General features: G+C 42.8%; 1 protein-coding gene across 1 annotated transcript in view; it reads left to right on the top strand.

Moving 5' to 3' along the window:
* Positions 1-24,942, top strand: part of LOC144227118 (NXPE family member 3-like) — a 68,670-nt gene that overhangs the window by 42,135 nt on the left and 1,593 nt on the right. The window contains 5 exon segments of the mRNA XM_077758657.1: positions 3,019-3,133; positions 17,810-18,540; positions 22,982-23,055; positions 23,162-23,332; positions 23,335-23,373. Of these exon segments, the coding sequence (XP_077614783.1) occupies positions 3,038-3,133; positions 17,810-18,540; positions 22,982-23,055; positions 23,162-23,332; positions 23,335-23,373 (1,111 nt within the window). The 5' untranslated portion in view covers positions 3,019-3,037.

Consider the following 24,942-nt stretch of genomic DNA (forward strand, 5'->3'; position numbering starts at 1 on the left):
TCTCTCTCTCTCTCTCTCTCTCTCTCTCTCTCTCTCTCTCCCTCTCTCCCTCTCTCCCTCCCTCCCTCCCTCCCCTCTGCCCCTCCCCAGCTCTCTCTGTCTTTCAAGTTGAATAAATAAACTTTAAAAAAAAAACAACAAAAAGATTTGAACACTTCAAAGTTTCACGAACATAATTTATTTTCCTCCTTTCTTTTCCTCCACATTCCAGACAGTAAGAGGGAATTATATCTCATTGTTGATATAAAACAATTTATAGTTTTGTGGCTTCAAGTGAATTTGAGCATCTCTTCCTATGGCTGGCTATTTGGCAAACCTGACTGTTTATGACATGTGCCCATTTGCTCATGAGATTATATTTTTCTAAACAATTGGTAAGGGTTCTTTGTATATTACAGAAGTTGTGGTGGAGAAAACACTTATTCCTCACTTCTGATGTTTCCATCTAGTAGGGGCTGCCATTATTGTAATGTTTCCGTCAGGTCTTGTACTCTTCATTCAATTCTTTTCTGGGGTAGAGAAATTGAATCTGGTGAGTTTAGGAGGACAGGTTGAAATGTAGTAAGCCCAGATCCTTTTTTGTGTGTTTTCTTGGGGTGAGATGTCTACTCAGAGGATATGTTCTTGATTGCACTCCACTGTCTTTTAATTGGTAAGTTTAGGGGCACCTGGGTGACTCATTCGGTTAAGCATCCAACTTCAGCTAAGGTCATGATCTCACAGTTTGTGGGTTTGAGTCCTGTGTGGAGCTCTGTGCTGACAGCTAGCTCAGATCCTGGAGCCTGCTTCAGATTATGTGTCTCCCTCTCTCTCTGACCCTCCCCTGCTCATGCTGTCTCTCTCTCAGAAATAAATAAAAAGCATTAAAAAATTTTTTTAAATAATAGGTAAGTTTAACCTATTTACATTTATTGCAATGACTATATAAATTCAGACTGTTCCTCTAATTTATTTCTAATTTCCCAGGGCGTCTGGGTGGCTCAGTCAGTTAAGCGTCCGACTTCCACTCAGGTCGTGATCTCACGGTTCGGTTCATGGGTTTGAGCCCCGAGGCGGGCTCTGTGCTGACGACTAGCTCAGAGCCTGGAGCCTGTTTCAGATTCTGTGTCTCCCTCTCTCTCTGACCCTCCCCTGCTCATGCTGTCTCTCTCTCTCTCAGAAATAAATAAGACATTTAAAAAAATAAAAAAAGAAATAGCCTTTTAAAAAATGTTTATTTTTGAGAGAGAGAGACAGAGACAGAGACAGAGCATGAGCAGGGGAGGGGCAGAGAGAGAGGGAGACACAGAATCCGAAGCAGGCTCCAGGCTCTGACCTGTCAGTACCGAGCCTGATGCAGGACTTGAACTCACAAACCACGAGATCATGACTTGAGCCAAAGTCGCATACTTAACCGACTGAGCCACTCAGGTACTCCACCTCTATTGATTTCTTATGTTTATTTACCACTCATTGATTTTAACATTGTACCGGGGTAGTGAGAGAAACCAAGTATGAAAATGAAATAAAAAGCATGTAGATTTGAAAGGAAGAAGTGAAATTCCCTTATTTTCCAGATGATGTGATCTTGTAGAAATAAAATTCTAAGAGATTCACTAAAAACTGTTAGAGCTAATAAACAAGTTCATCAAGTTTGCAAGGATCAAGATATTATGCAAAAATAAATTATATTCCTAAACACTATGAGTGAAAAATCCAAAAATTTAAAAACAATTTCAGTCAGGATGCCTAAGTGGCTCAGTTGATTAAGCATCTGAATCTTGACTTTGGCTCAGGTCATGATCTTACAGTTCGTGAGTTCAAGCCCTGCACTGAGCTCTACACAGTGTGTAGACAGTGTGGAGCCTGTTTGGGTCTCTCTCTCTCTCTCTCAAAATAAATAAATAAACTTAAAAAAATAAAAACAATTTCATTCATAATAGTATCAAAAAGAAGTATATCATTATCTGTATATTCCCCCTTGAACAATACAAATACTTTAGTATACTCTCATATTCCTTAATCTTACCCCATGCATCATCTCCACCATGTTGATATTGTGTAAAATTTAGTTTTGAATTATAAGAATCTACATGTTTTTCTTCTCTCTAGTCCCTGTTTTTTCTTCTATTTACTGAGGTATAGCTTGCATATAGTCAAATGCAGAGATCTGTGTAGAACTAATTTGGACAAATGTATGTAATATATAAAAACATCACCCAATTCAAGATAAAGGACATTTCCAGAATCCCATAAAGTTCCCTCATGCCCCCTTTTAGTCAACCCCTTCTACCAGAGCCAACTGTTACGCTGATTTCTATCACCATAGATTAGTTTGCCTCTTCTAGGATTTCTTATTTTAAAATCATGTGATATGTAACTTTTGGGTTTTGCTTTTTTCACTCAACCTGATATTTTTTGAAAGTCATTCATGTTGTTGTATCCATTAGTAGTTGTTTTCTTTTTACTGCTAGTTGTCATTCAATTGTATGAACATTCCAAAACTTGCTTATCTATTCTTCCACTGGTGGATATTGTGTTTTCTTTTTCAATTTGGGAATATTATGAATAAAGCTGCTGGAAACATTCTCATATAAGCTTTTTGTGGACATGAATAGAATTGCTGGATCATAATTGCTCCAAAGATGTGCTGAAACTTCTCCACTGGACACTCGAACTTCTACAAAAGCCTTCTCATCCATGATGATTGTCCTTATTGGTATTCTTTTTTTTTTTTTAATGTTTTATTTATTTCTGAGAGAGAGAGAGAGAAAGCATGAGCAGGGCAGGGTCAGAGAGAGAGGGAGGTACAGAATCTGAAACAAGCACCAGGCTCTGAGCTGTTAGCACAGAGCCCGACGCGGGGCTCGAACCCACGAACCGTGAGATCATGACCTGAGCCGAAGTTGGCCACTCAACCAACTGAGCCATCCAGGCGCCCCTAGTATTGGTATCCTTTATAGGGGAAACAGTAGAAAACTCTTATTGCACCATGTTTATAATGACATTACTTCTGATTTGACACTTTTATCTATCTAGGGTCTTGATCACGTACCCGATGTCTAGTAAACAACTCCTGGTTTCCACAGACCTATTCGTCAGACCATTCAGGTGGCATGTCATTGTGATTGTGGGATCAGTCATTGCAATTTGTGTAAGTATAGTTTCTTTCCCCTTGTCTTTATCTGTCCATAGAGCTTGAACCAATTGCTTCCATCCAGGAGAAAGAAGCTGAAGGAAGCTCTCCATTTCATCATTCCATTTTCCTGTTTCTAATCCAGAAACAGAAGTGTCCAAGAGGGACAAGCTCTTAGCCAAAACACTAGCCGTAGGAAAAAAAAAAAAAAAAAAAGAAGAATGAGCAAATTATAGCAAGTAGGGGTGACTGTAAGGGAGTCCAAAACACTAGCCTGAAAAATTCAGGGGAAGAAGAAAACCTGAGCTCTCCATGCTGTCTTTCCCCCAGGGTGCTGTATTTCTGCTCCAGGTCACCTGGCTCCTTTCTAGTTCTTAAAATTGAGATACCCTCCATACCTGTCTCTAAGATGCCCTGCTCTCCTCTCTACCTCTGTGCATATGTAGGAGTTTCCTTTTCCCCTTGGTTCTGCTAAAAAAAAAATATATTTTTGAATTATTCAAAGAAAGTTCTACCAGGAATGGGGGTGCCTGGGTGGCTCAGTTGCTTAAGCATCCGACTCAGCTCAGGCCATGATCTCATGGCTTGTGAGTTTGAGCCCCCCTCGGGCTCTGTGCTGACAGCTTAGAGCCTGGAGCCTGCTTCAGATTCATTCTCTCTCTCTCTCACTCTCTCACTCTCTCTCCCTCTCTCTCTGCTCCTCCCCCACTTGTGTTCGGTCTCTCTCTCAAAAATAAATAAACATTAAAAAAAAAAAGAAGCCCTATTAGGAATAAATAGGGGAAAAAATAAAAGAAACCTTAAAGACAGAAATCTATGTACATGCAAAGGACAAATCATTTTTGTTAAGCTAAATAACAGTTGTCTTCAAAGTGAGTTGCTTCTACAGCTCCTTTTTTCTGGGCATTAGTTCAAACTTTATGCCATTTAGCCTGAGATAAATTTATTTATGTTGTTACTGTGACTAGTTCTGGTGAAACTGAGAATCTTTTCTTAAACATCTTTTCTTGTTTTGGGTACTTTATCAGAGAACAGAGAATTTAGTAGAAAAGTGCTATCTCAGGATAGAGTATATATATCTTAGCAGATCTTAGCAGAGGAAAAGTTTACCCCAAGAGATGGCATTTCCTGATACCACAATAGAGCAGTAACCCCTTGGGGATTATGGAGGAAGGCAGTCAAGAAAGGTGGCAACTCACAAGAGCAGGAAAATGTTGGGAAAATGGTTTCATACAGGAAAATCAGGTTAGTAAGTAAATGCATTCAGGAAAAAGAGAAACCAATTTCCTATTGTTAAAGGACTTACAAATATGGAAAGGGAAGTCTAGAACAGACCCTGAGGTGTTGGGCTGGAATTGAAGATATAAAGAGAGATATTTCATAAAGTTAAAAGCATCAATTCACCAATCCATCAAGAGGATATAACAGATCTAACTGTTAATGCACTTAATAACAGAGTTTCAAAATATATGAAGCAAAAACTTATAGAACTTCAAATAAAAGTAGACAAATTCACAATTAGAGATTTCAGTATCACTTCATCTATAATTGACAGTATAAATCAACAGAAAATAGGTTAACAGGGGCGCCTGAGTAGCTCAGCCGGTTAGGCATCCAACTTTGGCTCAGGTCGTGATCTCGCAGTTCGTGAGTTCGAGCCCTGAGTCAGGTTCTGTGCTGACAGCTGGGAGCCTGGAACCTGCTTCGGATTCTTTGTCTCCCTCTCTCTATTCCTCCCTTGCTCATATTGTCTCTCTCTCTCAAAAATTTTAAAAATAAAAAAATAAAAAAAGAAGATAGGTTAATATACAAAAGATGTGAACAACAGTATCAACTGACTTGACCCAATTATGTCATTTATAGAACACTCCGCAAAACTACAGAAGAATGCACATTCTTTTCAAGTGCTCATGGAATGCTTGCCAAAATAGATTGTATTCTGAATCATAAAACAAGTCTAAATAAATTTAAAACGTTTCAAATCATACAAAATTGTGTTCTCTGATCACATTGAAAATACATTAGAAGTCAGTAATGGAAAGATTTCTAGAAAACCCCCAAATATTTGGAAATTAGGCAACATCTAAATACTCCATGGGTCAAAAGAAAACTCTGAAAGGAAATTATAAAGTATTTTGAGCAGATGGAAAATGAAAATATATATTAATTTTTGTGGGATACTCAAAGGGAAATTTATAGCATTAAATGCCTTTGTCAGAAAAGAAGCAAGATCTCAGACAAATTCTTAGAAATAGTACAAACTACTAATACTGAAACAGGAAGAAATATATCATTTGAACAGACCCATAACCAGCAAAGAAATTGAATCAGTAATAAAAAAATCTCCCAACAGAGGTACCTGGGTGGCTCAGTCCATTGAGCATCTAACTTCAGCTTAGGTCATGATCTCATGATTCTTGAGTTTAAGCTCTGCCTCAGGCTCTCTGCTGTCAGTGCAGAGCCTGCTTCAGATCCTCTGTCTCCCTCTCTCTCTGTCCCTCCCCTACTCACACTTTCTCTCTCATAAATGAATAAACATTTTTAAAAACTCTTCCAACAAACAAAAGTCCAGGGCCAGATGACTTCTCAAGAGAATTCTACCAGACATTTAAAGAAGAATTAATACTTCTTCTCAAACTGTTCCAAAAAATAGAAATGGAAGGAAAACTTTCAAACTCATTTTAGGAGACCAGTATTACCTTGATTCCAAACCCAGACAAAGACCTCACTAAAAGGAAAATTACAGGTCAATATCCCTGAAGACCTAGATGCAAAAATTCTCAACAAGATACTAGCAAATCAAATCAACAGTACATTAAAAGAATTATTCACCATAATCAAGTGGTAATTTATTCCTGGGCTGCAGGGGTGGTTCAATATTTATAGATGAAGAGTGTGATACACTACCTTAATAAAAGGAAGGGTATATATGTTAACTAGCTTGGATTTAAATAAAATTTTAAAAAAATAAATAAAAATAAAAAGGATAAGAACCATATGATTCTCTCAATAGATGCAGAAAAAACACTTTACAAAATATGCATCCATTTTTCATTAAAACCCTCAAAAAAGTAGGGATAGATGGAACATACCTCAACATCATAAAGGCCATATACAAAAGACCCACAACTAATATCCTCAATGGGGAAAAACTGAGAGTTTTTTCTCTACAATCAGGAACAAGACAGAGATGTCCACTCTCACTATTACTATTTAACATAGTACTGTAATTCTTTGACTCAGCAATGAGACAATAAAATGCAAAGAAATAAAATGCATCCAAATCAGCAAAAAAGAAGTCAAATTTTCACTATTTGCAGACAACATGATTCTCTATGTAGAAAACTCAAAAGACCCCACCAAAAAATTGCTAGAACTAATATACAAATTCAGCAATGTTGCAGGATATAAAATCAATGTACAGAAATCTGTTGCATTTCTATACACCAATAATGAAGCAGCAGAAAAAGAAATCAAGGAATCAACCCGATTTACAATTTCATCAAAACTCGTAAGATCTAGGAATAAACCTAACCAAAGAGGTAAAAAGATCTGTACTCTGAAAACTATAGAACACTTATGATGAAAGAAATTGAAGAAGATACAAAGAAATGGAAAATATTCCATGCTCATGGATTGGAAGAACAAACATTGTTTAAATGTCTATATTACTCAAAGCAATCTACACATTTAATTCAACCCAATCAAAATATTGCCAGCATTTTTCACAGAGATAGAACAAACAATACTGAAATTTGATGGAACCACAAAAGATCCCAAATAACCAAAGCAATCCTAAAAAAGAAAAGCATGGGGCGCCTGGGTGGCTTAGTCGGTTAAGCGTCTGACTTTCGCTTGGGTCATGATCTCGCGGTTCGTGGGTTCGAGCCCCGCGTCGGGCTCTGTGCTGACTGCCAGCTCAGAGCCTGGAGCCTATTTCAGAGTCTGTGTTTCCCTCTCTCTCTGACCCTCCCCTGCTCACGCTGTCTCTCTCTCTCTCCTAGAAATAAACAAAACATTAAAAAATTTAAAAATAAATAAATAAATAAATAAATAATAAAATAAAAAAGAAAAGCAAAGTTGGAGGCATCATGATTCTGGACTACAAAGCCGTAGTACTCAAGACTACTGGCACAGAAACAGACACAGGGATCAATGGAGCAAAATAGAAAACCCAGAAATGGACCTATAACTATAGGGAATTAATCTTTGACAAAGCAGGAAAGGATATCCAATAGAAAAAAGACAGTCTCTTCAACAAATGGTGTTGGGAAAACTGGACAGTAACAAGTAGAAGAATGAAACTGGACCACTTTCTTATACTATACTAAAAAATAAATTCAGAGTGGGTGAAGTACCTACATGTGAGACAGGAAACTATCAAAATCCTAGAGAACACAGGCAGCAACTTCCTTGTTATGGGCCATAGCAACTCTACTAGACACATTGCTGGCGGTAAGGGAAACAAAAGCAAAAATCGTGACTTCATCAAGATAAAAGCTTCTGCAATGTGAAGGAAACAAAACTAAAAGGCAGGCTACAGAATAAGAGAAGATATTTGCAAATAACATATCTGATAAAGGATTAGTATCCAAAATCTATAAAGAATTTATCAAACTCAACCCCCCACCCAACAAAACAAATAATCTAGTTAAGAGATGGGCAGAAGACATGAATAGACATTTTTCCAAAGAAGAAATCCAGATGGCTGACAGACACATGAAAAGATGTTCAACATCACTCGTCATCAGGGAAACACAAATCAAAACCATGATGAGATATCACCTCATACCTGTCAGAATGGCTAAAATTAACAGCACAAGAAACAAGTGTTGGAGAGGATACAGAGAAAAGGGAACCCTCTTGCACTGTTGTTGAGAATGCAGACTGTGCAGCCACTGTGGAAGACAGTATGGATGTTCCTCAAAAAACTAAAAAGAGGGACGCCTGGGTGGCTTAGTCGGTTAAGCAGCCGACTTTCGCTTAGGTCATGATCTCACGGTTCGTGGGTTCAAGCCCTGCGTTGGGCTCTGTGCTGACTGTCAGCTCAGAGCCTAGAGCCTATTTCAGAGTCTGTGTCTCCCCCTCTCTCTCTAACCCTCCCCTGTTCACGTTCTCTCTCTCTCCTAGAAATAAATTTAAAAAAAAAAAAAACCTAAAAAGAGAACTACCCTACAATTCAGCAATTGCACTACCAGATATTTTACCTAAGAATACAAAAATACAGATTCAAAGGGGTACATCACCCTGATGTTTATATCAACATTATCAACAATAGCCAAACTATGAAGGGAGCCCAAATACCCACTGACTGATGAATGGATAAAGAAGATGTGTGGTATACACACACACACACACACACACACACACACACACACACACACAAAATGGAATTTTACTCACCCATCAAAAGAAATGAAATCTTCCATTTGCAAAAATGCAGATAGAACTAGAGTGTATTATGCTAAGTGAAATAATTCAGATAAAGAAAGATAAATATCATATGATTTCACTCATATGTTGAATTTAAGAAACAAAACAGATGAACATATGGTAAAGGGGGGGAGAAATGAACCATAAGAGACTCTTAAAGATAGAGAACAAACTGAGGGTTGATGAAGGGAGGTGGGTCATGAGTGGGGTAAATGGGTGGTGGGTATTAAGGAGGACACTTGTGTTGAGCACTGGGTGTTATATTTAAGTGTTGAATCACTAAATTCTACTCCTAAAAACAATATTACACTATATGTTAAGTAACTAGAATTTAAATAAAATTTTGAAAAAAGAAAGAAAAAGATCTCAAATCAATGAACTCAGTTTCCACCCGAGTTCTGAGAAACTGATAAAGAAGAGCCAATTAAGTCCTATGTAAGCAGAAAAAAATATATATCAAAGCAGATATAAATAAAATAGAAAACAGAAAAACAATATTGAAAATAAATTGTTGGCTCAGTTGGTTGAGCATCCTACTCTTGATTTTGGCTCAGGTCATGATCTCATGGTTCATGGGATCGAGCCCCACGTTGGGCTCTGGGCTGACAACAAGGAGCCTGCTTCGGATTCTCATTCCCTCTCTCTCTGTCCTTCCATGCCCCCCTCAAAAGAAAAAAGAAATAAAAAATTGAAAGCTGGTTCTATAACATCAATAAAACTTAAGTCTGAAGTGCAACAGATCAGGAAAAAAAGAATAAAAACAAAAATTATCAATATTAAGAATGCAAGAGGAATGTCAGTAAACATTCTGCAGATACTAAAATAATGAGACACTATGAACAAATTTAAGCCAGTAAATTTGATAACTTTGATGTTGACAAACTCCTTAAAACTTTGTCAAATTCCTTAAAAGACACAAACAACAAAAGATGACTCAGAAAGAAATATATATAACCTGGATAGCCTTATATCAATTATCGAAATTGAATTTGCAGTTAAAAAAAAACCTTCCTAGGAGAACACATCATTATCAAGTGGATTTTATCTCAAGTGTACAAAGCTGATTCAACATTCAAACATCAATAAATATAATTCACCATGTTAATGGCTTAAGGGAAAAATACATGATCATCTCAATAGATGCAGAAAAAGTATTTGATGAAATTCAACATCTATTCATGATTAAAAGTCTTAGCAAAGTAGGAATAAAAGAGAATTTATTTAACCTGAGAAAGGGAATCTACTTAATCATACATACTGGTTAAAGACTGACTGCTTTTCAGAAAGATCAGGAATATGACACGGGTATCTACTTCCAGCACTCACCTTTAACATTGTACTGGAAGTCTGAGCCAGTGCAATAAGGCAAGGAGGGAAAATGGTATGCAGATTGCAAAGAAAGTCTCTTTCTAAAAAGTTTTTTTGGGGAGCCTGGGTGGCTCAGTCAGTTAAGCATCCAACTTCGGCTCAGGTCGTGATCTCACGGTCAGTGAGTTTAGGCCCCATGTCAGGCTTTGTGCTGACAGTCTAGATCCTGCTTCAGATTCTGTGTTTCCCTTTCGCTCTCTGCCCCTCCCCTGCTCATGCTCTGTCTCTCTGTCTCTGTCTCTGTCTCTCTCAAAAATGAATAAACATTAAAAAAAATTTTTTTTAAACCAAGTCAATTGTATTTCTACAGATGAACAATTGGAATCAAAATATTAAAAATACTGTTTCCTATAGTGCCACCCAAAAAGGAGAAAAATACTTAGGTATAAATGTAATAAAATATGTGCAAGATATGTATACAGAACTATAAAACACTGATGAAATAAATCAAGACCTAAATAAATTAAGAGATATATCATGTTAACAAGTAGAGGGTCAATATCATTGATATGTCACTTATGCGGGCAGGGGCAGGGGAATGTCATTTAAGAAAAAAAACCTTAAGAAGAAAATACTAAATCAAAAGGTGAATTTAGGACAGTTAAATGATATAAAACCAAAATATAAAAATCGACTGTATTTCTATATACTAGCAATGAACAAATGGAAAGCTTTATGGGTGGTGGCTTTAAATGTAGGGTGATTGGAGAATCTGTATGTTAGTACCATTAGGTCTTCTTCTCAGGTCAGATTCCTCAGAGAAATTTCCCAGGATTCTGCTTTGAGGTTGATGGCGTGTGCTTAGCTGTCAGTCTTCTAGGAGTTGAGTCTGGGAAGAAGGCTGGGGGTGAGGTTTGGGAAGGGAGGGGAAGAACTAAGCATTCAGTATATAATCATTCCGCTCCCTGGAAAGGGCTCCCCACACATTGTTTTTCATGGTCCTTGGCTTCATCATCTGGGAAGTTCCTACTTATTCATTATCCACTTTGGTCACATCTGAAGTGGACCCTGAAGAGGTGATATTGGGTGTAGCAAAGAACTGTCAATTATCTATTAAACATGTTTCTCTAAAAATAGAACCTCTAAACCAGCACTTTTTTGTTTTTCTGGAGAGCTGGTTTACTAGCACGCTACCTCAGAGATCTCTGAATTTCAGAGAAGATATGTCCTTACCCAAGCCTAAGCCCTCCAGGCTGAATTATAATTGGTCTCAACCAATCATTATAAAGTGTCACTCTCCTAGCTCTGGTGGTCAGCTGACACTTGATAATGAAATATAAAGCCAAAGTCACTGGATGGGACTTTTGGAAAATGTTTGCTTTCCTAATTTAAAGAGGAAAATCCAAGCACAGTTTGCCATTCCCCGTTTTACTTGCTGGCACATAGACATAGCACTGGAAATACAGCCATCTTGCACCATGGAACAGCAAGTCAATATGGAGGCTGGATCCTTGATGACATTGTTATAGCCACTAACCAGACCTTGATGTCCTATTCCTGGACATCTCATTATGTGAGAAAAATAAGACCATCATTCTTAAGCCACTGTGCTTTGGCTTTTCTATAACCATTCCTAGTTCAATGTAGTTCAATCAATTTCTACCAATGTAGCTGAGCACCTTTTTCTGATGTTTATTTTCTTTTACAGTTTTCCTTCTGTAATATGCCTTTTCGTGTATTTTGCCCATTTTCCCACTGTACTATTTATTGTATTCATGTTGACTGTGGTCATTCTTCCTATTTTCTGAATATTAATCCTGTGTCTGTTAATACATGTTGTAAATATATTTCGTCAATTCCAAGATGTGCATTTTTTTTCACATTTGAACATCTCCGAAATTGAGATGTGTCATATAAATTATGGTATCTCATATTGCAGTCATCAGGGGACAGAGTTGGCATTGCTGTTGCCATAACCTGAAGCATATTTGCCAAGAAGCCAATGGGGCTCAAAGTTCAGATTCAAGGGGTGCCTGGATGGCTCAGTTGGTAGAGCAGGACCCATGATCTCAGGGTCCTGAATTCAAGTTCCACATTGGGCATACAGCCTAGTTAAAATAAAATAAAATAAATTTTTTTTTTTAAAGTTCAGACTCTTAACTAGCTTGGATCTCTCCCAAGGCCATGGAAGGGGCACTAGCATAGCAGTGTCATGTGGTTCTATAAATTTTACAGTAGTAAATTATTTTAACCTCAATCTGTTAAGGTCATGTATCTTCCTATCACAACTTCCTCAGTGTCAGGTGATGTTATAGTCTGTTAGATGATAGAGCCTGTTAAGAGAAATTGGAGTTGGGGAACATTTAGTTCTGATGTAATGTGGTTTGCAGACATTCTTGTGTATAGCTAAGTTGTAGTTAATTGTCTCAGTATAGGAATGGCTTCCCCTATCCTGTGCCAACCCAGCATCACCACACAAAGAAACAGCCAGAGGCCCTATTATGATATCAGTGCTTCCTATGACACCCAGCACCAGAAAGAAGTATGTGGGTAGTGGAGGAGAAACAAAATTTGAAATGTCCTTTTCTTTCGTATTGCAAGGTGGCTGACACACCTTCAGATGCTGAATCCACATCTCAGGTAGAAATAAAAAATAGGGACAGTCCCAGCTTTATTGGTCCTTTTCATTAGGTGAGTGACAGCTGTCCCAGATATCTGTTATCAGACATCTCCTTGTATCTTACCAGCCAGACTGAGAAACTCTCCAAAAGACTGAGAAGGTGACAATGTGATGTCATGACTGGCTCAGACCAATAATAATATCCTGCATGATAATAAGGTATCACATTTGGCTATATTAATACCAAACAAAAATGGAATATTGGATAGACAACCAACAATGTTGTCACAAACACCCTTCCCAAGTCTAGACCTAGGGAACCTGCCTGCAGGACAGCCCAGATATGCACAAGACATACTTATACAGGGCCACTGTCTCACATACACAGGCCCTGAGAGTTTAGAATGAAGGAAGAAAGAGAACAAGGAAGAATGGCCTCCAGAGCCAACAGGACTCCCAGACTATCACTGCACTAGACCCACACCCACCAAAGTCAGAAAATGGTAGCAAATTCCCACCTCCTGAGCAGTTAACCCAGGAAACAATGTTCCCAGAGCCTAATACAATCCAGTCTCTGGTTTTGCCAAAGAACCAAGCTAAGCTTCAGAGGTAGCCAAAGGCAAGTCAATAGGCAAAGAAGATAAAAAGGTTCTTGGTGTGGGGATCATCAGTTGGTTTATACTGGTTGTCTGAAGTCTACAGCCTGTGAATTTAAATATTATTGGGACATTTCCCCACTGAGGGTGATTGTGTCCTGTTTATACTGTAGCAGTAGGGAAAATCCACCTCTGCATACTTCCTCTTCTTCCAGAAACTGGGGTGTGGGACATCCCCTTCTTTTTGAAAATTGTGGAAGTGTGCAATAGTGAAAACTTCATCATCAGATCTTACTTGAAGGGCCCATCTTCCTCATATCACATATGTTTGAAACATCTTAATTTCCTATTCCCTTTTAAGTTCTATGGTCCTGATATCCAATAGCCGCATAAGGTGTGAGTTCTGTAAATGATACAACCTTGAGAAATATCTCCCTCTGTCTGTATGTTGGCATCTTCCGTGCTTTGCCCAAAGGCTGTGAACACAGCTTCTTGCACAATCATTGTCGTGCCCCAAGAACATGCCTCCCGAGGGCAGTTTCTCTATCAGCCCCATGATAGTTTCCCTCTTGACAGGTTCCTGAACAAAATCCGGTGACTCCAAGGCTTTTGCCTCATTTTACAAATATTCTCCCATTCTTCCCTACTAACTCAAAGCTGGGTAATGAGCCCAGCAGGGAAAGGGGAGAAGACTTTATATCCATATTTCATCACAGTCAGGAGTAGTCAGTGAAATATAAACAAAAGTTGTTGGGTGGTACTTCTAAAGCTACCTTGATGCCCTGATTTTCCTCCTTCCTGTTGCCCCAAAATGAATGTCATGGCTGGAGCTCCCACAGCCTCATTGGGACCATGATGGAAATGCAAAGAGAATCTCAGAGACCTTGGTGTGACATCCTTAAGACCAAAGCCACCAATTGTCTACTTCCAGAATCTCACTGAAAGAAAATTAAATTTTCTTGGCTTATGCCAATGAAGTTAATGTCTGTTACTACCAGCCAAAAGCAATTTTTAGCTAACACATTTGCCTTATTTCTGCTTTTGAATAACTTGTTACTTTAATGTCAGCAAAATATTTCTGTGTCACATCGTTTTTTGTAGAGGAGGGTTTGTTTCTGGTAATATATTTCTTTCCTTCACTCTCTAGTAATTTAAGAAAGATTCAACGGTGCTTTAAATATATTTTTTTAATTTTAATGTTTATTTTTTTAATGTTTATTTATTTCTGAGAGAGAGAAACAGAGCATGAGTGGGGGAGGAGCAGAGAGAGAGATATATAGAATCCAAAGCAGGCTCCAGGCTCTGAGCTGTCAGCGCAGAGCCTGCTGTGGGGCTCAAACTCAGAACTGCAAAATCATGACCTAAGCCAAAGTCGGTACTCAACTGACTGAGCCAACCAGGTGGCCCTTTAATGTTTATTTTTTTAATTTTTAAAAAATTTTTAATCTTTATTTATTTTTGAGAAGAGGAGAAGGACAGAGTGCAAGCAGGAGAGGAATAAAGAGAGGGAGACACAGAATCCAAAGCAGGCTCCAGGCTCTGAGCTCTCAGAACAGAGCCTGATGCGAGGCTTGAACTCACGAATGACCTGCCCTAAAGTTGGATGCTTAACCGACTGAGCCACCCAGGTGCCCCTTAACGTTTATTTTTGAGAGAGAGAGAGGGAGAGAGAATGAGCATGGTAGGGGCAGAGAGAGGAGGAGACAGAGAATCTGAAGCAGGCTCCGCACTGTCCAGGCTGTCAGCAAAAAGCCTGACGTGGGCTCAAACCCACAAACCAGGAGAGCATGACGTGAGCCAAAGTTGTACGCTGAGCCACCCAAGTGCCCTGATACTTTAACATGCTTTGAAAATTAGTCTATTTTCCTCTCATTCATTATGGCCTTTATATATCATCTTTCTTCGCATTCCTTTCGTTTAAATGTTTATTTATTTATTTTGAAAGAAAGAGAAAGAGCAGGGGAGATGCGGAGAGAGGGAGAGAGAGAGAGAGAGAGAGAGAGAGAGAGAGAATCCCAACCAGTCTCCGAGCTGTCAGTGCAGAGCTTGATGTGGGGCTCAAACCCATAAACCATGAGATCATGACCTGAGCCAAAAACGAAGAGTTGGATGCTGAACTGACTGAGCCACCCAGGTGCCCTCTTTGCATTCCTTTTAAACAAATCCTAATCCCCCCCTAGACAGATGAACTCCCTCAAGCTGACTTGAGTAGAGATGATAAACTCCAAAATACAAAATAAACAAAATTAGGGGCACCTAGTAGAACATGTGATTCTTACTCTCAAGGACATGAGTTCAAGCCCTACGTTGTGTGTGGAGCCTACTTAAAATTAAAACAAAAACAAAACACAGCTATATGCTTTCTTGTCCTGATAATCTAACACCCTTTTTACTGAAGCCCATGCAGTTAAAATCCAGGGGCAAGCAACTGGGTGGCTCAGTTGGTTGAGCCTCCAACTTTGGCTCAAGTCATGATCTCACAGCACAGAGCCTGCTTCAGATACTCTGTCCCCCACCCCACCCCACCACCCCTTCCCCACTCATGTCTCTCAAAAAATAAATAAACATTAAAAAATAAAAATATAAATGTAAAAATAAAATCCAGGGCAAGATTGCAGCCGTCAACTGCAACATAGGTCTCTGCAGCGTGTAGAGACCAAAGGCCCATGCTTATTAGATAGCTGACAACCAGTTTAGGGAGAACCTTGTTGGAATATAAATTCGAAACAATTTTAATTCTTCCACTTGTTGTTGTGCAATGTGTCTGTTCAGTGCTATCCTTCCCCTTAATCACATCTCCGTCTAATTCCATAACTTTTAAGTCAATTTCAGTTGCGAAATCAGTTGATCTTCTGTCTCTGAGATTCAGCTCTATTCATTTCAAACTTCAACTTCATATCCAATTCAAAATTCTTCTCTCCTCCATCCTTTCTCCCTCTGTCCCCTCTTGCCAAGTTTGGCCTAGGTTCTGGCTGATTTGAGTCTGTGGGAGGCATGCTCTGCTCACATGTATCTCCCTCATTCCTCTGCCCTCTATTCATCCTTTCATACGGGAAGGGAAACCAAGAGAAGGAGTAGACAGCTCCCATCCTGTCACTAACCTGACGAAGTGGCCATCCCTTCCTGTTGACTGATCCGAGTTGCTGACCAGCTCATTGACTATTGACTTGATGATGGGGTGATGGCTCCAATAGGCCCTGAGGATAAAGGGCTCAATCTCAAGCCAGTCCCAGATGCACTCTGGTCTCATTTCCCAGTTGCGTGGGTACCTGACAAGACTATGGCCTCTCCAGTTCTCAATCACAAACTATGCCAACAACTCATACTATACAGAAAAATTGGAAATCCAGGGACTTAAGTAAGTGCCTCAGTGATCTGCATGGAGGAAATAGCTCCTCCTTTCTCTCCCTCTGTGCTACAGTTCTTTCTTCCAGATGTAGGCCTCAATCTTTCTTCTTTCTCATGTTGATTTTATCCAGGAAGTATGTAAGGAGGGGCCTTGGGCATCCCCTGTGCCCTGGCCCTGGTGAGACATAGGACTATCACATGGCCAGAGTGTATGTGTCACCTAATGTCTGTGCTATGAATAGGAAAGGTTGAGAGAGGGGGTCCAGGTCCTTGACACTAAAGTGTAGTCAGAGAAGAAATCAAAAACAGGATAAATAAATGCTAGAAGCTACCAAATACTGATGGGCTATCGAACTGGATTAACTTCCTTCTCTGGGAGGAATTGCTGAGAATTCCTCTCTGAGGAATTGCAGAGTACAATTGCATTTGTACTCTGGTTTTGAGCCATATGGATGTCCCCCTGAGGCAAGGCCAATTGAGGCTTGTGGTTACCTGAGACTTGGATTTTGGTTGGGGGCTAGAGAGAGCTGGAGCCACAGCCCAGTCCCTCCCCACTGCCCCCTTCTATCTGACCATCTGTCCTTTTCGCCTCCTGTGCAGGGAAACCCCACTACCCCACAAGTCTGATTCCATTGACTACTCCCATTGAACCTCTAGTTCATTCCTCTGTGTGTGAAGGAAATCCTCCTTGAATCCAGGATGGAGATTATAGAGGTTGGGCTGTAGGAAGAGGAAATACAAAGGGGAAGGGGGGTTTATGCTGGGTTTTGGAGTCCAGAGAGAGAAGGACATGTAATGGGTGAGGAGAGCTAGAAAGTGGGGAAGGAGGGCAGGTCCAAGCCTGGCCCCCCCATCTGCTGGCAATCGGAGTGTATGCATCCCAGGTGAGCAGGTGGTGGGGCAGAAGCCAGTGGAGATTGGGAGAATAGATATTCTTTATTCTCTGAGATATTTAGCAAAATCCATGGACTTACGAGGCTTTTTTAAGTGTATTTATTTAGAGAGAGAGAGTGCATGCACATGAGTGGGGGTGGGGCAGAGAGAGAGGGGGAGAAAGAATCCCAAGCAGGCTTCATACTCTCCACACAGATCCTGACCCAGGCCTTAATCCCATGAATGGTGAGATCATGACCTGAGTCAAAATTAAAAGTCAGTTGCTTAACCGATTGAGTCACCCAGGCTCCCCGAGACATGAGATGATATCTGCAGGTGTGTGTGATGGTGTCTTACACACCAGCTTTGGATCAGAAGCCTATGACGTAGGGCAGATAGGATTCCTGCCTGAAACCTACCAGGCAGAGGAAGACTACGTCTGGTGAACTGATACCTTCCCAGAAGAAAGGTGAAGAGATGCAAACCACTGACAGGTTCTTCTTTCTCTATCCACAGATCTTGTACATCAGAGTTTCCTGGCCCCTGGACCAGACCACGGTCCCTCTGCCCCCATGGCCCCGCCCCACCTGCAAGTCCTCTGGCTCTCTCCCCAAGGAGTTCTCGGACCTAACCCGTCTTCTGCACTGGCCTCCTACTCCAGGAGATGCAGGGGACCTTTTAGCCTCCACCAGTCCCCAGACTTCCACCTACCACCTGAGAGATCCTTCCCAGGCCAGCTACACGCTGGGAGGCTACCTAGAGGCCATCCTTATTGCCAGAGACCACCAGGGCAGGCCCAAGACCTGTGGTGGGGATCTGTTTCGGGCACAGCTGCTGGGTCCCCACCTGAAGGCAGGAGTCTCTGGGGATATCCAGGATATGGAGAATGGCACCTACCTGTTGTCATTCCCGCTGCTCTGGGCTGGGCAGGCGCAGGTGCAAGTGCGGCTGATCCACTCCAGCGAGGCAGTTGGGGTCCTGCGGGGAATCTGGAGAGACCAATGGGCCACGGTCGATTTCACGGGCTATTTCCGAGGACCCACAGGATATGAAGAAATTGTGACTTGTAATGTTAACCCCCTGCTTACTGGGGAGGAAGAGTCTACCTGTCACTACAGGGATGAAGATTCTGGTGAGCTCTGGTTCTGTGCTCGACCCCCAACCCTGCCCTGTGACACGCTGGTTGGGCATTCAAGTGGACATTACTGGAATGTGACCACACCACATGAGGAGGCCCTGCTGGCATGGTAAGAAACCCAGCATTATCTGGGATGTCTGCCCCAACCCTTGAACCCCAGTCCCTGTGATTATTCCGCCTGAGCAACTACCCTTATTCATCTATTCCTTTCTATTAGACATGTTTCCTACTATATGTCTGGTCTCATACTAAGTGCTGACTACTTTTATGTAATGGTCAGCATCCCTGCCCTCTACAAGTTTTCAGTGAGGAGATTTGTGACTTTTGTTTTGTTTTGGGTTTATTTGCTTGCTTATGTTTTTGTTTGTCTGTTTTTTTTGGGGGGGGGGAGAGAATCTTAAGCAGGCTCCATGCTCAGTGCGGAGCCCGACACAGGGCTCAATCCCATGACCCTGGGATCATGACTTGAGCTGAAATCAAGAGTCAGATGCTCAATTGACTGAGCCAGCCACCCAGGCACCCCTGTGGAGACTCATGAATTTTAAAAGCACAGTGTGATGAGTGCCTAAGTTCAGTATGCACTGAGTGGTTTGCGGATACAGAGATAGGGCAACCCACTTGGCCTGGGAAGGATCCTAAAGCTCGAAGGATCCCTCAGGTAGTATTTATCTAAAGCTTGAAGGAGAACCATGGACCTCTGGCAAAAGAGAAGCACTGTAGGCCTCTCTGCTCTTCTGACAGCCCCTGTAAGGAGAGATGTAGGGTAGAAATCACCAGCATATGTAGTGGGGAGTATGGAGGATGGATGTTACCCCTGAGTGAGAGGGGGGCAGAGCCTGCAGCCCGGAAGCTGATAAGGGCTGAGAACTGTCCTCAGTCTCAGGACGGGGGTGGGGGCAAGCCTCCCTGGGTGGACAGAGGATGGGAGTCAGGGAGGGGAGTTGAGCAAACAGGCTCAACTGTCCCTGAGAATTGAGGCAGGGTTGGGGGTTAGAGAGACCTGAGGGAGAAGGGAGGCAGTTTTTAAAGTGGGAGACCTGTGCATCTGGTCTCCAGCAGGGAGAGTAGGGGATGGAGGTAAAAACAGGGTCCTAGAAGATGACAGGGTGGGGGCAAAGCAGGAGTGGAGGGACATTCCCACTGAGTGGGGGGAGAGAAGAGCCAGAGGTGTTCACGGGGCAGGCTGGCAGCGATGGTGGCTGCTGCCCCGCTGCCCCAAGGAGGGCTACCATGAGGACTGGAGGAGGGGAGTGAGCCGAGCTGGAGTCCCCGGCGGTGCCCAGGTGCCTGCTGGCCTCACCAGGCACCTATCTCTGGAGGCTCTCAGTAGCTCGTGTCTGGGGAATTCCCACTAACATTTACTTCCTGGCATGAGAATTTAGCACCAGGTAACCTTGGTCTTTCCAGACCAATTCTTATTGTTCTCTTTGGTCAAAAAAGAAGAACCGCATATCCTTTTCTCACTGGTCCATTAAAAATACATCTAAGGTGGGGCGCCTGGGTGGCTCAGTCAGTTAAGCGTCTGACTTTGGCTCAGGTCATGATCTCACGGTTTGTGGGTTTGAGCCCCACATCAGGCTCTGTACTGACAGCCAGCTCAGAGCCTAGAGCCTGTTTCAGATTCTCTCTGACCCTCCCCTGTTCACGCTGTCTCTCTCTCTCTCAGAAATAAATAAAACATTTTTAAAAAATTTTTAAAATACGTCTAAGGTTATGGAGCGCCTGGATGGCTCAGTCGGTTAAGTATCCAACTCTTGATTTTGGCTCAGGTCATGATCTAGCAGTCATGAGATCAAGCCCCATGTCTTGATCCCATCTGAGGACCTCTGCAGCCAGGCTGTTGGGAAGAGAAGCCCTCTCCAAGGGTCCTGCAAAGAAACTGACGCCTTGGCCATCTGGGATCCTCCCATAGTCCTCCCCAAAGTGCCTGCTGTTCAAACTTGTGTAATCTTGGGCTCTGCTGGGAGGGCAGGCATCTCCACCTGGGTCTTTGAGATCATCCTTCACCTGCTTCCTGAAGCTGTCACCTCTAGGGAGCACTAGGGCCCTGACACTCTCAGGGCAGGCCATACTCAGACAGTTTTCTAGCTTATAGGAATATTCTCATCCCCTCTCCCCTCCAGAAGCAAATTCCCCTCTCCTCTTCAGACACAACCCCTTCAATGAGTCCATCTCTTCATACTGCAAATGTGTGCTGACCACCCTCTACATGCTTGGCCCTGCTGGAGACACTGGGAACATAGCAGTGAAGAAACAGTTAGGACCTTGCCCTGGTAAAGCTTACTTATGACCGGAGGGAGAATGATAAACAATAAACATAACAATAAGTAAATAGTATAGAATGCTAGAGAAGATGGGGTACCTGGGTGGCTCAGACGGTTAGACATCTGACTCTTGATTTCAGCTTAGGTCATGATCTCAAGGTTCATGGGTTTGAGCCCCATGTCAGGCTCTGATGCTGACAGTGCAAAGCCTCCTTGGAATTCTCTCTCTTTCACTCTCCCTCTCTGCCCCTCTGTCACTCACATGTTCTCTCTCCCTCTCTCTCAAAAATAAATAAATAAACTTTTGAAAATTAAAAGAAAAAAGGATGCTAGAAGGAAATTTGTCCTAGGGGAAATTTAAAACATAGAGGAGGTGAGGATTAGAAGTACGATGGGGTCAGGTTGCAATGTTAAATGGGGGGTCAGGGTAGACCTCATTAAGAATTTGGCATTCCAAGCTCCTTGCTGAGTGTGGAGCCTACTTAGGATTCTTTCTCCCCCTTTCCCTCTTGCCCCTCCCCCGCTCGCGTGCATGTACTCTCGTTCTCTCTCTCTCAAAATAAATAAACTTACACACACACACACACACACACAATTGGCATTCGAGCAAAGACTTAAAGGGAATGAGAGAGTTGGCCCAGAATGTACCTGAGACAAGAAAGTTTGGGCAGAGGAAATACCACAGTGTGCCTGGTATGTCTGAGGAACAATAAAGGATGCCAAATAGCTGGGATGCAATGAGGGACAGAGGTGGGCAGGTGAAGACCAGCGGTGTTAAGAAAAGGATGCGGCATGACCAGGAAGGGCTCTGTGAGTACATGGATTTTTAAGTGAAAAGGGAGTCATTGCAGGATTTTGAGCAGAAGATGGACATGATATGATTCACGTCATTTAAAGGATCTCTCAGACTATTGCACTGAGAATGGACTGCAGGTTAAGGGAGAATCAGGGAGATTGAAAGGTAGGAGGCCTCTACTTCGGGTTGCAGTAGTAGAGGTGTCCAAAGTGATTCATTTCTGGGTATATTCGGAAGGCAGCGCCCATAAGATGTCCTGAGAGAACACAGAATGTGCCGAAAAGCGAGAACACGCGGGTGGCTGCAGGGTTTGGGGCTCACTCCCCGGAAGGACAGTTGCGGGTGGGGGCAGTAGGGGTGGAGATCGGGAGTTTGGTCACATGCATTAGACACCAAGCAGAGATGTTGAACAGATGGCTAGGCTCACAAACCTGGAATCTGGCAGAGAAGTCGAGGCTGGAGATCTTGGCTGAGTGAAATCACCAAGGGAGGGAATGTGATCTGGAGACAGGAGCAAAGGCTGAGCCTGGAGCATAGGAATAAGGGGCTATCAGGGGAGGGAGGTGTCCTGGCAACCAGAAGAAGAGCAAGTCCCAGGGATAAAGAAGCAACTGCTGGTCTAATGATGGTTAGGGAGAATCCAACAGGGCGGGGTCAATGGGACCAAGAGGAGAGTTAGCACTTCTTACAAAAGGCTCCAAGCCCCTTCCTGTATAAGTCGTCTTTATAATTTCCTGTATTTTTGTGATGCTTTGATGCCTTGGGGCCTTGTGGACCTAGGGAGGACCAACCCCTCCCAGGGTTAGCTAGTTCTTAGAGGGGCCAACAAATTGCCTTGAGCATACCATCCAATTTTAGTGCACACCACCACCCTGCCTCCTTCTATCAGGGTCCTACAGTCTGGGCCAACATCCCTGGACTGAAATCACTCCAGAGCTAGGTAGTGACCACCAGAATCTGCCTCTATAGCCCAGAACTCACTGAAATCATTCAAATGATCCAATCCTAATCCTTCTCAGCTGCTTACCCTTTGCCGATTCCTTCCTGTGAAAATCACTACAAAGGTTTGTGCCTTCTGTTTGCTCTTGCCTCCTCTGCCCCCAACTGACCCTGGTACCTCCTCGTGTGGCCCCACATGGTGCACTGTGCCCCTGCTTCTCAGGGACTCTGAGTAACCCCCTATCTTTCTCATGGCCATCATCTCCTGATGTTTTGGTCTCACCAAAAGCCTGGGTGCATTTTAAAACAGCTCTGCTTCCTGCACTGACAGAATCCCTGAGGCCAAGGACCTGGATCCCTGAACTCCAGCTTCCAATCCCTCTCCTGACCCCAAGGCTTCAGTATCTCCCAGGAGCTATGACACTGGACAATGCCCTTGATTTTGAGAACGTCCTTTCCTACAAGAACCCCCATCTCACCTCAGCCCAGGGTGCCTTCCCATAACACATTTCCATTAAGGGCTCCCCTCTTGCAAATTGGTTTCTCTTCAGGAATGTGACAGACAAGGCCCTCCCTCAGGGTATTTCTCCAATCTGGGTGGCCAAGGAGAGCAACAAGAGTGTGGGTAAGTGACACTGGGGCTTGCAGAAAAGGCAGCACGTGTTTCATGACTGTGGCTTTAGACACTTCTGTACCCATCGATTGTTCTGCTTACAAATAATTGTTTACAGTTCTGTCCCCTCGACAACCATGCCACCCTGGGATCCCAGGCCCAAAGCCCTCTGGCTTCTACCACCAAGATGTGTGGCACTCACTGTCCTGCTCCAGCCACTCCTTCTCCACTGTTGACAGCATCCTGGGCTGCCTGGCTGGTCACGTCGTCCACATGATAGGGGACTCCACCTTCGGCAGTGGTGGGAGTACCTATGCGACACTGTGCCCTGTGAGTGGCCATGAAGGGAGAGGGCAGGGCTCCTAAGGCAAAAAGAGAAGATCCAGGGCTTTGAAAAGGCAGAAAACATTTCAGGAGAATGCTGTGGAAGGACCAGATACTGGTTTGGGGACAGAGGCATGGATGAGGAACAGGTTGCCCAGATTACGTATAATCTCAACAATTAGGTTGATGATCAGAGGCTCTAACAGGAGGGTGGATGTGTTTGAAGAACGATGAGTAGATAACCTTAGCTGGAAGTCAGGATTTGCCAAGGGATATTGGAGGAATAGAGTTGTAATTTAAGAAAAGTGCTATAGGGAAATCAGGGGTTTATCTTGTAACTTTGAGAAGACACTGAATGTTTTCAGTTTGTTTGACTGATTGATTAAAAAAGGACAGGCTAAAGACTGGTTATAAGACACTTGTAGGTCAGCATGCAGGCTGGTGAGAGACTAAATTGGGGTCAGCAGTAAAGGAAGCATTGTACTGGGGAAACTGACCGCTTGTTGACTGATTGCTTCTAGAAAGAAGGGAGATGACCAGGTAACTATGGAAAACAGAAAATGGACTCAAAATGGAAGTCACTGGGGTGCCTGACTGGATGTGAGAGCAAGGGACAGCAGTGGTAGAAGATGGTGTACTTATTTTATATTCTTCATATCGGGTTGTATGGCGGGTCTTCTGGGGAGCCTGTGCATGAGGCATTTGAACACAAGGGACTGGAAGTGAATTGAGATGTCCGAGCTTCAGACAGAATTTCCTGTTTATTCCCTGGAGGATAAAAGTTAAAAAGAGGCGAGAATGTCATGCAGGGTGAGTGCCATCTAAGCCTCCAACTTTTGTTGCACAGATTCCACAAATATAATGTAACATGGGTTCAGGAATTGCTTTATCAGGGAGCGCGGGCAACATGAGGGCCAAGGAAAGAAGGAACATCAGCACTGAGCTGCCTCCGCTACCTGTCTCCAATGGTCCCAAAGAGAAGTCTGCAGGGTGGGTCTGTGCTCTCCTGGAGGAGAACCCCCTCAGACTCTCCCTTCTCACCTACAAGGGTGAAGCCTTGTTGGGCTTCCCGGTGCAAGATGGAATTAGGCTGCCATTTGTTTACACGAGTTCTAAAAGTACCAGCTGCCCCCACCTGCAGGTCTTGAGGTCTGAGCTGTTGTCTACCCTCCTGCTTGAGGGATCAAAGCCTGCTGCCTCCCAGGAGGGTTAGTCTTGGTGCAGCCCCTTCCTTCAGGGAAAAAGAGAGCTTCAGTTCTAATGAATTTGGTGTTTAGGCAATCTCAGGTGGCCTCCCAGGGTCACTTTCCTACACAATAGGTGTATGTAGAGATGAATAGAATCTCATGCCAGAATGTTGGGAAAACCAGATCCTCTGCTAGCTGATTTGGTAACTTTCTGTGAAATAGAAAAAGTCCCCCCGCCCCCACATGCCCACAGAGCCCTGAAGCACAAGGTGGGGCAAGCAGGCAGAGGAGGGGCCTTTTAGTGCAGATGCGTCTAGCTCTCCCATCAGGGCACACAGCTGAGTGACTAGACTGGATTTCAGAAGATTCTGGCTCCCTTGGTTGGCCA

Source organism: Crocuta crocuta, unplaced genomic scaffold (assembly GCF_008692635.1).
Source record: "Crocuta crocuta isolate KB4526 unplaced genomic scaffold, BGI_CrCroc_1.0 scaffold273, whole genome shotgun sequence".
Lineage (NCBI taxonomy): Eukaryota > Metazoa > Chordata > Mammalia > Carnivora > Hyaenidae > Crocuta > Crocuta crocuta.